The sequence below is a fragment of the Boeremia exigua genome (assembly GCF_020726555.1).
Source record: "Boeremia exigua strain MPI-SDFR-AT-0100 chromosome Unknown C7974scaffold_16, whole genome shotgun sequence".
Taxonomy (NCBI): domain Eukaryota; kingdom Fungi; phylum Ascomycota; class Dothideomycetes; order Pleosporales; family Didymellaceae; genus Boeremia; species Boeremia exigua.
Genome location: NW_025763533.1, coordinates 751514 through 764302, shown reverse-complemented (window position 1 = coordinate 764302; position 12789 = coordinate 751514). Strand labels below are relative to the sequence as shown.

Here is a 12789-nt window from a genome sequence, read left to right as displayed (position 1 = left end):
CGCCCGAAGTGACTCCGACCATCTTCACATCTCCTTCACACCACGTTGACGATCATATGATGCACCGTCGAAGGCCGTCCAGCATCATCACGATGCTTCTCGAAAATGATGCTCGAGTATATATACTGCTCAATCGATCCTCTCTAGTCCATCATCAGAACAATAATCATCAACACTTCTATGCAATCACTGCGCACAATAATCCGCCGAGTTCCACAACAGCTCAACCGCATTACCAAGCCTTCTTCTGCACGAGCTTTCACAAACACATCAAAAACAATGTCTCTCTTCCCACGCTTCACCCAGGAGTTCGCTCCCATGTTCCGTCTCTTTGACGAGTACGACCGTCAAGCATTCCGCGATGTCGACCGCCAATTCCAGAGCATTCGCTCCTTCACACCTAAGTTCGATGTCAAAGAAACCAAGGAAGCCTACGAGCTGCACGGCGAGCTCCCTGGCATCGAGCAAAAGAACGTCAACATTGAGTGGACCGACAACAACACCCTGACCATCACCGGCAAGCACGAATAGGTCCGCGAAGAAGGTCAACGCCCCACAGCCATCGAAGCCGGCGAAGACCAGAAGAAGATTGAGCCGCACCAACCCCGAGTTGAAGACGAGGCTGCCGAGTCGGCGAACAAAGACACACAGGTCGCCAAGCAGTCTGAGCAGCAGCTTGCAAAGGGGGAGTCGAAGCATCGCTACTGGGTCAGCGAGCGCTCGGTTGGATCGTTCCACCGCAGCTTCGCTTTCCCTGCCCGTGTTGACCAGGATGCCGTCAAGGCCAGCCTGAAGAACGGTATCTTGAGCATTACGGTGCCCAAGGCTACTGCGCCCCAGTCAAGGAAGGTCAACATCGAGTAAGAAGGATCTGCAATAGTGGCGCAAGTGTAAGACAAACTTCACGATAACGACCTTTCGCTCTTTTGATCTCAGCGAGTCATACCATTTGGGGTTTCATTGATGATTTATTAGCATGGCGTGGAGCTTCATTACATTCTTTGCTATCATACTATCGTTTTGGTTCTTTGACAAAATTTGTTATAGTTTATTCAATATTTTACATTATTTGTTTAAGATTTTAACTGCCTTTAATGTAAAGTATCGTGTATGTAAATATGTTAGGCGTAAAAAAACCAATAATTATGCGGAAAGTGCTTCTAGAGGTAGAAGCATTAGCTATGTTAGCTAATCAAACTTCTAGCTAGTAAAACTTCTAGCTAGGTAAGTAAAGTTCTACAGTCTATATAATACTAGGCACCCGATTTGCCGTTAGTCTTATTATCTCTATTGCTGTTATCATCTTGGCTCGAGTGATTGGGAGCAGATGCTTGGCAAAGTACTGGCTGCGGGCACTCCTATCGGTCAATAGGCTAGGCCTATTCGAGTCTGACAAAATGTTAAGAGAGAACTTTTTGTTTAATGCCTAGAGCTTATTGGACAACAGATACGCAAAGCTAAGTTACTCTAGTCTATTACGGTATTAATTACAAATAATGGGCTAAGCTAAGCTAATTCCTTTGCTCCTACCTAAATGTCCTCCAAGGCCTTCTAGATATAGGCAGATAACGCGCTAGTAGTAATCTTGGCGCTTACTCTATAGCTTTAGACTACACCCTTTCTAGAAAGTCTTGCACGCCTTATATGCTCTATAACCTGTTTAGCTATCTCTATAATTAACTAGTAAGATTTGTCTAGGATATAAATCCTACTACTAATCTTGAAATAAGCTACTAAATCTAGCAGATAGATAATAGCAGGATAGATCTTATCCTTTTTCTCTTTAATAGTTTCCTAAAATATTCTTTCTAGTTTATAGGCTACTATTAAGGTTATACTTTAAGTAAAGCTTATAAGCACTAATTAATTAGTTCTTAAGGATAAATACTATTAGGGAAACTAAAGGGGTCTTATACTAAGAAGTATAGATATAATCTATCTATCTTAAGGGCAAGAGGTAATAATAAGTAGTATAGAGTAGACTATCTAGCTTAAAGGTTAAGTTAAGAAGTAATATTAAAGACTAATACTTAGGTTAAATATAAACTATAAGGGTTATATTTCTACTTGCTATATACTAATGCTAAGGTTTACTTATTAATAAGTAACTAGTAAGTATCTAATAAGAAGGTAATAAGGATACTTATTAATAAGCAGAGTTATACTATGCTTATTTAATAAGTAGTAGTCTATGTACTTGCTTATTAATAAGTAAGTTATATAACTATAATTATAAGTCTTACTTGCTATGCCCCTATAACCTAGATAGAACCTAGTTAGTTACTTATTATACTATGCTATACTCCTTTGCAGGATTATAATACTACCTCCCCTTTCTATCTAGTTTATTCTTAAACTATATAAGTTAAGAATAGGATTATATATAGCTAAGTATCCTTATATCTAGTAATAGGTAAGTTAAGATGTTCTTATATATCTATAACCTTTATCTTAGTCTTAAAATTTATTAAGCTAATATGCTATCTAAAGTTCCTTATAACTTTTGTTTCTTTAAAGGCTATAAGTACTATATTATGCCTAATACTCTAAAAAGAATAAAATATGCTAAGTGCACTAAAGCTAGCAAGCTATGTGTTAATATATTCTAGGAGTTATTAGACTATACTTATAAGGAGTATTATAAGAAAGTAGAAGATAATAAGACTTTACTAGCAACTATTATTATATAGTTATTATAAAATAAGAAGATTATAAAATAGGCTAAAGATTATATATAGTATAAAGTATTAGGCCTAGTAAATAAAATAATTAAGTTAGGAGAGCTTAATTTAGTAGAGGAGGCTAATTATTCTATAGCATCTATTAGTATATATACTTTGCTAATTACCTAGGGCGCTATAGGCCTTATAGAGGAGTCTATAGCTAACTATAGTACTTCTATACTAGTTAGTAGTAGGTAGTAAGGTTTATTGCTAGTTCCTATATATTTTCTAAGTCTAGGTATCCTAACTACTTAACTAGGTATTCTTTATCTAGTCTAGTTCCTTAATATTTTATTATTTTCTTAACTTCCTATTTATTATTACTATTATTCTAGTAATAGAAGTCTTTCTAGATTAGTATGCTAGCATTAGCTAGTTCTAATATCGAGATATAGAATATAGGGTATATTTTTATATCTTTTAGTAGCTTAAGTTAATAGTTAACTAGGCTAATTTTCTCTAAAATAAAAAATAGTTTAACTTTAACTTTATCTAGTTTCTTTATTAGTCTTCTTATATATAGATTCTTTATAAGGAGATATACTTTATGCCCCTTCTTTAGTAGAGGTACTATTTTTCTTTTCTTATTAATATAAGAGATTACTTATAACTAAGCTCTAGCAATATTTTTAAGCAATTTCTAATATACTTTCTTTAGTCTCTATACTAAGGATATATTAAGGTTATACTTTAAGCAAAGCTTATAAGCACTAATTAATTAGTTCTTAGAGATAAATACTATTAGAGAAACTAAAGAGGTCTTATACTAAGGAGTATAGATATAATCTATCTATCTTAAAGGCAAAGGGTAATAATAAGTAGTATAGAGTAGACTATCTAGCTTAAAGGTTAGGTTAAGAAGTAATATTAAAGATTAATACTTAGGTTAAATATAAACTATAAGTGTTATATTCCTACTTGCTATATACTTAAAGATATTCTATAGTTATTCTAATATTCTATAATATACTAATATTAGGATACCTTAGAATATTATAGGATTCCTTAGAATAGCATATAACTTATTCTATAGTAGCGTTCTGCTAAGACTTTAGAATAGGAGGGGTTATATTATTATTAGTCCTTAAATGCTAACCTTCTTAAAGACCTTTAGATTGTCCCTAAGTATTATTAATCCTTCTATCTCTTATCTTCTACTATGCTCCTTCTAAGGTTTATAACAGGATATTGCTAATTCTATTTAGATATTACTATTAAGACTTTATATAAAGAGATTTAGATATCTTCTATAATTTATAAGGAATAGTGTTATACCTATTAACATACCTTATAGGCAAGCGAGCTAATAGGCAAGCAAGCTACTTTTGCTAAGCTCTTACTAAAACCTAACCTATTATAGCCTATAATACTATACTTTAGCACTCTATAGTAGACTATAGCATATAATATTATTTAGAGACCTCTTCTATATTAATCTTGTATATTTACGCATTATAACTAGTCTAATTACACCTTCTATAGCGCCTTTAGGCAGGCTTACTCTCTTAAGTGCGCACTTACTTCTTTACCCTCTTTCTATTACTATGTGCCCTAAACTCCTTTAGAGCTGCTAGTTACTACCTATCTTTAACTATTAGTATCTCTTTCTTCTAAACCTACTTTCTTTTATATAATTTTTATTATATAGTAGCCTTATTAGCTACTTAAAGCTCCCTAATTTCCTATTAAGCTAAAACTAGCTTATGCGCAATAATTATAGCCCCCTTTAATACCTTCTTAAACGCCTTTACTATAGATATAGGAGAGCTATCTATATGCCTCTAAATCCTTAACTTTATAAGTATTAATTGCAATCTAAACTCTAAAGTATTACTAGGGGTTTATAACTGCTAGGGCACGTTATTAGTAGGAAGTAGTAGTGTTAGAGTCTAAAGCTTTATATTAAGGGCTGATATAACCTGTTCTAGGTTAAAGGGGACTAATCTAGCACCTCTAAACTCTCCTTGGATGTTACTAGGAGTAAATACTGCATTATAGGCTGCTTTAAAGCATAGCAGGAACTTAGCCTTTATAAGGTAGGTAATTTAGTTGCGTATAAGTATTTTAGCTTAGCGCCTATATGCTGTCTTTAAAGGGGCAAAACAGCCTATATTAAGTAGCTATAGGAGGTGTAATAAGTAAGGAGGCATATATAGGGTAATAATCTTGTTATCCTTATAGTATTGCTAGAATTAGAGCAAGTTATAGCTCTTATAGCTGTTAATAACTAGTAGTTAGTAGGTACTAACAGTATGCTCCTTTATATACCTATTAAAGTGCTTTAACTACTTAAGACTAAGCTTATTAGTAGTCTAGCTGTTACTAGAGACTCTAATAACCTAGTCCTAGGGTAGATCTTCCTCCTTATACTAGCTAGAAAGGTAGTAGCGCGCTTTAAAGATAATAAAGAGTAGAATAGCCTATCCTTTTGTATTAATGCCCTATATAACTGTTATCTACTCCTAGTTACCTTGCTAGACTGCCTTTAGCCTTCCTTATCTCTCTAAAGCTATAATAACTGCTCCTTAGGAGATCTAGCCTATTATAAAGCCTATCTTATTAAAGTTATAGGTATTATTATTCTAGATGCTATACTTAGCTTTAATATTAGCTACTAGGCTAAACTAGCCCTATATAACCCCTAAATTCTTGCAGAGGGCTTACTTATAGTTATAACGTGAGTGCATAGCGAGTGACGCAGTCAAGCGAGTGACGCACCCCAACAAACCATTGGGCCTTCTACGTGCAATTACTCAACACCACAACATTATAATGTAGCTAACAAGATATATCCTTAATCGCTAACGTCTACTACATCTTTTTTACACGTGCGCAAGTTGTGCCCTGTCTCACCGCAGCGCTTGCAGTGCCTTTTGCCCTGCTTGCCTGCACCTGTTCGGGCCCTACCCTCACGCGTTTCCCCCTCTACCTGCGCCTCAACGTCGCGTTGGGCTATCAAATCCTCTGCCTGTTCCTTTGAGAGGTCTCCACCCTTCTGAATCCGCTTTCTTTTACGTGATTTGCGCTCAGAAGCAGCCTTGTTCGATGCTTCAAGCTGCAGCACTCGGGCTGCCAATAACGTCTGCCCATGTAGTAGCATTGCAGTGCCTCTCTGCAGCTGATTAACAATCTCCACCATTGGAGTTGGTGATGATCCTTGGTGCTTTTGAATACGATCGCGAAGCAGCGTTGATTGAGACTCTATCTCGTTGGCGTTGGTGGGTGTCTTGGGGTTCCATTGGGCCCCCCCTGGTAGAGGTGGTGTTGGCGCCCGAAGCTTGACATCAAGCTTTGATAGCACCACCAATGGGTCATTAGGCACTAAGCCAGTTGCCTTAAAGCTTGATGTGATGTTTGCCTTTGAGAACGCCTTCTCAAAAACCTTTGCAAACGTTGCAATGAAGGCCTTCTTGTCAATTCGGCCAATGTGGTCTGTTGCCAAGACTCTGATCTCTTTACTATACTCCCGCTTTAAGGGGGCAAAACAGCCCACATCAAGCGGCTGCAGGATGTGCGACGAGTGTGGAGGCATACACAGAGTAATTATCTTGTTCTCCTTGCAAAGATCCTGGAATGCAAGCGACTTGTGGCTTTCGTGGCCGTCAATTATCAGCAGCACATGGCTACCCACCCTCCGGCCCTTAATCTGCTCAATGAAGTGCCTTAACCAGGCTACACCAATATCGTTTGTAGTCCAGCCGTTGTCGCTGACCCCAATGCGCCATTGGGGCCTTAAATCAGGGTACCAGGACGCGTCATGGTTCTTTGCTTTGAAGATAAGGTAGGGCGCGATTGCCCAGCCTATCGCGTTGATCGCAGCAATGAAAGTTACCCACTCACGGTCTCCCTGTTGCAACCCAATGGGCTCAGTACGTCTCTCTGATGCAGTGACTACTTTGACGCAGTTTCCAATGCCCATAGTAAAGCCAGTCTCATCAAAGTTGTAGGTATCTTCATCCAGGATGCTGTACTTGGCCTTAACATTCTGAACCAGGTCAAACCAGGGCCCAATGACCCCTGGATCGCTGCACAAGACTCTCTGGCGATCTCTCTGTCGAGTCATATGCGATTTTAGTCCAGGTTCGCGTTTGACGAAGTTTGAAGCCCATCGTGGGCCAACAGGCTTTGCGCCGCGTGCAGCGCGCAGTTGATTAGCCATATCTTCAACACAATAGAGCGTTGGGGCAAATCCTTGGGAATCCAGCTTCCTAATATACTGCACAAGTGTTCTCTGCTCTGTCCTCTGAAGATTCGCTGATTTAGGGTGGGTATCGCGTGTTGACTGCGTCCCAGCGCGTCGGCGGCGGAGGGTTGCCTCAGAGACCCTGTACACTGTAGCAGCGCGTCGCACGCTTAGCTCTTGAGGTTTCTTAATTGCTTGAAGTGCAAGCTTGATTCTGTCTTCTTTTAGGAGCGATTCCAGGTCAGGTGGTTGGTCCATTGAGGTTTGAAGGTAGGAAGGCCCAATGGTTTGTTGGGGTGCGTCACTCGCTTGACTGCGTCACTCGCTATGCACTCACGTTACCTGCAATTAAACTTTACTTTAAGCTCTAGCTAATGCTTAATAAATATACTAGGCTAGTTTATACTAATAGGGCCTAGATTGCGCTTAGCGCGCAGAGAATTAGCTATAGCAGCTATATCTGCTAGCTAGGGGCTAAATCCTTGCCTATCTAGCTTAAGTATATGCTTAATAATTACCTGCTCTTTATTATTATCTAACCCTTATAAGTTAGGCATAGTATCACCTTATAAAGGTTGTCTAGTGTGTTAATAGCTTAGTGTGCTTTAAGGCACCTTATAGATAGCTGCAGCGCGTTGCTATAAGAGATTCGCGTCTTGTTTAAGAGCTTAAAGTGCAAGCTATACCTAAGCCTCCTTTAACGCGTTAATAATAGGTTGTTGTTGAGGCATTGGTATAAAAAGGGTACTTTGGTAGGGGCTTAGCAAAAGTGGCTCGCTCGCCCGTTAGCTCGCTCGCCCGTGAGGTACGTTATAATGTTATTTATAGGTTAGTAATTATATAGTAGAAAGAGAGGAAGTAAAATAGTTCAGATAGTGTTTAGCTGGTTAGAGGCATGGTCACCAAAAACGGGAAGGCGTGTCATGGAGTTCTTAAAACAGTACCACGACAGACGGCGGGTCGGACAGGAGAACTTGTTTTCAACGTCCTATGGTCGTATGTGAAAGGTCTGCCACATTGTGCAGCTATATAGCAGATTTAAAGAAACAATAGCACGCCTGCTTGAAACTATCTATCTGATGAGAACATCGTTACGATGAGTCGTCATACAACAATGTATACTTACAAAGCGGATCCCCACCGTAGCAAGTCGCTACAACGGACCCTACCATCCCAGGCTTGTCGCGAGCAGCCTTGACTCGTCCCGTGCAGCACGTCGCCCGCGTCCTCAAAAACCCAACCAGCCTACAGCCAACCGCAAGCCAAAGAACCAACCCAACCGCCAGCAGCAAGCCGGCACGCGGAGTCAGGGCAGTTGCGCCGGAACCGGATACCGAACCCACTACAAGCAGGAGGCATGGACTGAAGCAGACAGGGAAGCGTGCAGAGGTGAAGGGGCAGTGGAGTTCCCAGGCAACGGACTCGGCAGACGACGGCTGTGGTGTTGGAGTTCACACGAGGTTGTCAAAGAGGTACATACGCGCAAGAGTGTTGTGGATGGCAGGGCTTATCACCTTGTGGGGTCGCGTTGTCACGTGAGCTTTAGCGCTCCACATATCCGTCAGCGGGCGGTGTTCATTAGTCCAGACTGATTATGTGACCCGATTGTTCTGAACGACAGTGAAGCAACACATTGTGGAAGGCTCGAGAGCAGCATCATTGATCACCCTCATGTCGCATCACACCGGTTAAAGTAAACCAAGGACGTTCTGTACATAATTGCAGTACTGTGCGGTATGCCTACGCTTTTCAATTCCTCCCTGTGCAACCGGCAGCAGGGCGAATGCAGCCAGGACGGTCGGGCGTGTTTTAGCCTTCACGCCACTCGCAGATTGAAAGACGTTGAGTTGTGCACCTGGCAGAACTCATGCCCAGGTATACATACAACCCTTATCTAGAAGTTGGAAAACAGTAGAGAGTCCACTTGGATCTTGTGGAGCTCATTCCCGGCTTCTTCCAAATCAGGCACCAGACATCCAGTCTTATACCCACCAAAGTCCAGAATTCTCCAAATGTCAGTATGGACTTGCATATTTCCAAGCCTAAGCTACTAGTCTACCGGAACGTCCTAGTTATTTACCAAAACGCGATTTCAACTACCCATCTCACTCAAACCCTTCCTCTCCCCAACATCCACACTCTGCACCTCCAGATCACTCTCCTCCTCCACCCCCTTCGGCCCCCCATTCCAATCCCCAAACACCGCCATAAGGGTAAAAGGTACCGTTAAAAACCACAGCGCGAACCCAATAATCATCTGTGTCTGATTCGACACATGCACCGCGCCAATCGCATACGCAATCGTGCTGCCAATACTCTCCCAGCTGCGCAGAATCCCCGTCGTGCGCGCCACATCGCCGTCGCCCTGCGCGCCCTTGATATCCGCCATCAGCCAGTACACGTACGTCTGCAGCACTTCGTAGAAGAAGCGGAAGCACATGTACACCGTGAAGGCGGAGTTGAAGAAGCCGCCGTCGCCGAGGTCGAACGACGGCGCGGTGGTCATGCGGGTTAGTTTCGTTTGCACGATCGCGTTCCAGATCCAGGATGTGGTGACGGTGGTTATCACAAAGATGTAGACGGCTTTGGACTTGGCGGGGCGCGAGAACCGCGGGAGGTCGAGGGTGATGCCGGTTAGGATGTTGGCGAGGGCGCCGACGATGGCGGTGAGGAAGGAGGCGAGCGCGCGGGAGCGGACGGTGAAGTAGGCTGTGTATATGTCAGTGGGCTACATTGGAGTCGATCGGGCGTGGTGCTTACTGGTAAGGTAGTTCCCCTGGTACGTCACGCCGAACTGACCCGCCAGGAAGACCGGGATGAGCAGCAGCATATACGGATTCCGCAGCTGCCGAAAGATGGCGCGCGCCTCGGTCTTGAAGTCGGTCTTCTTCATGTACGGGATCTTGGTGCCATCGCTACGATTGACCTTCTGTGGCTGCGAGAGCAGAAGCGCGAGCGGTGCTCCCAGAGAGGATATAGCAACCAGACCCAGATACGTGGTGTAAGTCACCTTGCCCTTCTCCTTCGTCTTGACGTTCAGCGCCAGCGATATAGCACCGCCGACCAGCGGCCCCATCTGTCGAATCCCCATCCAGATGCCGACATACCGGCCTCTCTTCTCGTTCTCGGGGTATCCAACAGCAATAGCGGCCTCACTCGCCCACAGCAGCGACGCCCCGATGCCACACAGCGCGGCACCGAGCAGCATGAACCACTCGTTACCGTACCTGTTGTTGCAGTATAGTCCTGCAGCGTATGGAGTGTAAAACGCGGCACCGACAACGAGTGTCCATTTTGCTGAAATTTTGTTCGAGACACCTCCCGCGACAAAGCAGCCCACAGACATAAGCCCGTACGTGAGCGCATTCGCCGCGTTATTCAAAAACGGCTACTCCGGCGTCAGTATCCAAACATACGACTCATATCGAACGCCTTACCGATGCATTCCCCCCAGCCCCGAGGTTGTTCAGCGCAGTCCAGATCCCCGGCTCGCAGAACGCAACGAGGCCGACGATGACGATCTGGAACAGGACCGTCCGGTACGCAGTCTTGACGCGTTCAAATGCCATTGCGACAGCAGTGCAAGTCTCTTTTCAAGCAACGATAGGCCAGAGCATACCGGCGACTACATGCCCACATGCCGTCTTATACACCGACTGCCAAAGCACGTCAACATCCACCGCGAATGCGATATAGCAGAGTCTTTAACGCCGGCGCCCAACCGTAGCAATGTCGAGACGATCATTCGCCGTTCGAGCGCAAGCGGCGAGGCATATCCACCGCGTCCTGGCACTCCTGCATAAGAGCCGCATCACAACAAACCCCCGACTCCACCACGGGGCGAGAAACAAGTGCCGGGCCCTAGGTGCCGGGTTCAAGCACTGGGCAGCGATAAGCAGTGCGAGCTTTCCGCAGCGTGTTCGAATGTGTGTGATACCCATACCACCATCTTGGGCCTTGAGTGCGTGCCACGCTTCTCTATCTAGGAACGGCCACCACGATCCTGATCTCGCGTCTTGATTCACAAAGCCCTTGTGTCCAGGTCACTATCTCAGCAATCTCGGAACTGGTGCTGGGGACGGAGGTCGTGCTGCGTGCAAGCGAGCACGCAATGCCCCACATGTATGCCGTTGGATTCGCTCGCACTCCAGTGCGAGATCGGCATCGTTTTTGGGTAAAACACGCTGTGGCGCATGAACCACGTGTTGTTGTAAGCTGCGTTGTTGAGAGGTGGTGGGTATCAAGTCTCTCAAGTTTGAGAAAAGACGGTGCATGAGACCACAAGCTAGGTACCAGCTTTACGGAGTACATAGCTTGTAGCTATTGTAATACCTAGAGCTAGAGTTCAATTAGAAACTACCTATATTGTAGGTAAAAAAAGCATTCCATAGAGTTCCCTAGTAATTTCCCTACTTTACTGTCGTGTGGTGCACCTAACTCACATCCCCAGTCCGCCGTCTCTTCTGCAACGTGAGAGTAAATGTTAGGCGTTTACCAACGGCCGCTTCGCATCGAGGGCGAGTCCTGAATCGAGGACTCCCCGTACCATGTGTCCCCTGGCATCGACGATGTATGGACGGCGTCCAACACAGTTACAGCGGCCTCTCACATTCAGAAAAAACAGCGGACAAGTGCCCTCCAAGCTGCCCAACATTACCGCAGAACTTGTAGCCATTATAACCCTCAAAGACAAGATGAAGTTCAGTGTTACATGCACGATATCACAGGTACAAAGACATTCTATAGGGGTTTAAGTCTGTTCCGTACTTTACTGCCATGTAGCATATACGCTCAGGTTGTGTCCCCAGTCCGCCGTTTATCCTGCACCGTGATGCAGTGGCGTATGTACGTCGACAACCTAATTGACATCCGATCTCAACCACGGTGGACGAACAGGTGGACGACGAGTGTTGCTCACACCTCCTTTGACGGCCATCCCAGCACCTCTCAGCTGCATCGTATTCCACCCGTCCACGCCGCACATCGAAAAAAGGAGGAACAGTGCTACCCATCCCACGTTCCCCAGAAACCGAACGACGGTCCCAGCAGCACATGCCGTCCCGCCCTCGCTGGACGGTCTGTCGAGCATCTAGCCCGCCGAGATTGTAGTAGACCTCTCTGCTGGACCTACTGGCGTACAGCGCTGTCTCAGACTTTCGTTCCTGCCCCCTTGCCGCCCTTTCTATTCTCGCAGATATGACGTGGTGCATGCCAAACGACGACCGCTCAGTTGTAGAGAAAGTTGAGGGTTTCAAAGTCCCGTCGTTGGCCAGCAGCGGCGGCGATGTGGTGTGGTGTGTAACCTGCCATGCGATCTTGCATTCACTTGAGACCTTGCATTCGCCGGGTGACGAATCCGAACCTGAAGGCCTGAGCGATGAAGCGGGCAGGGGGGTGGCGGGAGGGCGGGGGAGATGGGAGCGGTTGAAACACCGTTTTGGAAACGTGGTGGTGATGTCGAGGCTCGGGGGAAATGGAGGGTGTTGGTGGTTTGTGTGCGAGCACCGGTATTGTATGCAAGCCCCGTCGCAGCATCGCACCATCGCGCTGTCCAGCGATTCGCCGCGGTCGCAGTGAAGGTGTTGTGAACGCTTGGTTCGGCCTGGGTGATGTAGAGACAACACGCGGCAGGTAGGCCCGAGATTGTTGATGGAGTAAGTTGGATATATACGATACGCCCTCGTTCACGCCCTTGACGACGCCCTTGACCACGCACTTGGCTATGCCTGCCACCAACGCCTGCCAAAGCAACGCCCGCCGCCAACGCCTAGATGCCAACGCCCAGACCCAACGCCCAAAACACGCTTATGAAAACATGTATACAAGAAAAAATCGCCAGTGGCCTCGCAGTCCCCCAACCACGCGCGGGAGAGCCACGCACTC

At 44.9% G+C, this 12789-nt stretch overlaps 4 protein-coding genes across 4 annotated transcripts; 1 reads left to right on the top strand and 3 right to left on the bottom strand.

Annotated features, from left to right (window-relative positions):
• Positions 1-279: 279 nt before the first annotated feature.
• C7974DRAFT_438225 (HSP20-like chaperone) lies at positions 280-864 on the top strand (the record flags this gene model as incomplete). Its single annotated transcript, XM_046145245.1, has 2 exons — positions 280-474; positions 532-864. 2 exons carry the CDS (start codon positions 280-282, stop codon positions 862-864), a joined length of 528 nt encoding a protein of 175 aa, XP_045991099.1.
• Positions 865-7886: 7022 nt separating this feature from the next.
• On the bottom strand, positions 7887-8462 carry C7974DRAFT_381507 (uncharacterized protein; the record flags this gene model as incomplete). The annotated part of the gene is made up of 3 exons (XM_046140585.1): positions 7887-7915; positions 8033-8248; positions 8387-8462. The coding sequence occupies 3 exons, from the start codon at positions 8460-8462 to the stop codon at positions 7887-7889; spliced, it is 321 nt and encodes a 106-aa protein (XP_045991098.1).
• Positions 8463-8998: 536 nt separating this feature from the next.
• On the bottom strand, positions 8999-10796 carry C7974DRAFT_445948 (major facilitator superfamily domain-containing protein; the record flags this gene model as incomplete). The annotated part of the gene is made up of 3 exons (XM_046145571.1): positions 10344-10796; positions 9667-10294; positions 8999-9615 (listed from the first exon to the last, which is right to left on the bottom strand). The coding sequence occupies exons 1-3, from the start codon at positions 10473-10475 to the stop codon at positions 8999-9001; spliced, it is 1377 nt and encodes a 458-aa protein (XP_045991097.1). The 5' UTR covers positions 10476-10796.
• A 482-nt stretch (positions 10797-11278) lies between these two features.
• C7974DRAFT_90616 (uncharacterized protein) lies at positions 11279-12660 on the bottom strand. The gene has a single exon (XM_046147486.1). The coding sequence runs from the start codon at positions 12447-12449 to the stop codon at positions 11628-11630; it is 822 nt and encodes a 273-aa protein (XP_045991096.1). The 5' UTR covers positions 12450-12660; the 3' UTR covers positions 11279-11627.
• Between the last annotated feature and the right edge of the window lie 129 nt (positions 12661-12789).

Coding starts and splice junctions, on each gene's coding strand:
- C7974DRAFT_90616 (XM_046147486.1), bottom strand. CDS start 12,449: ATGGTGCGATGCTGCGACGGGGCTTGCATACAATACCGGTGCTCGCAC.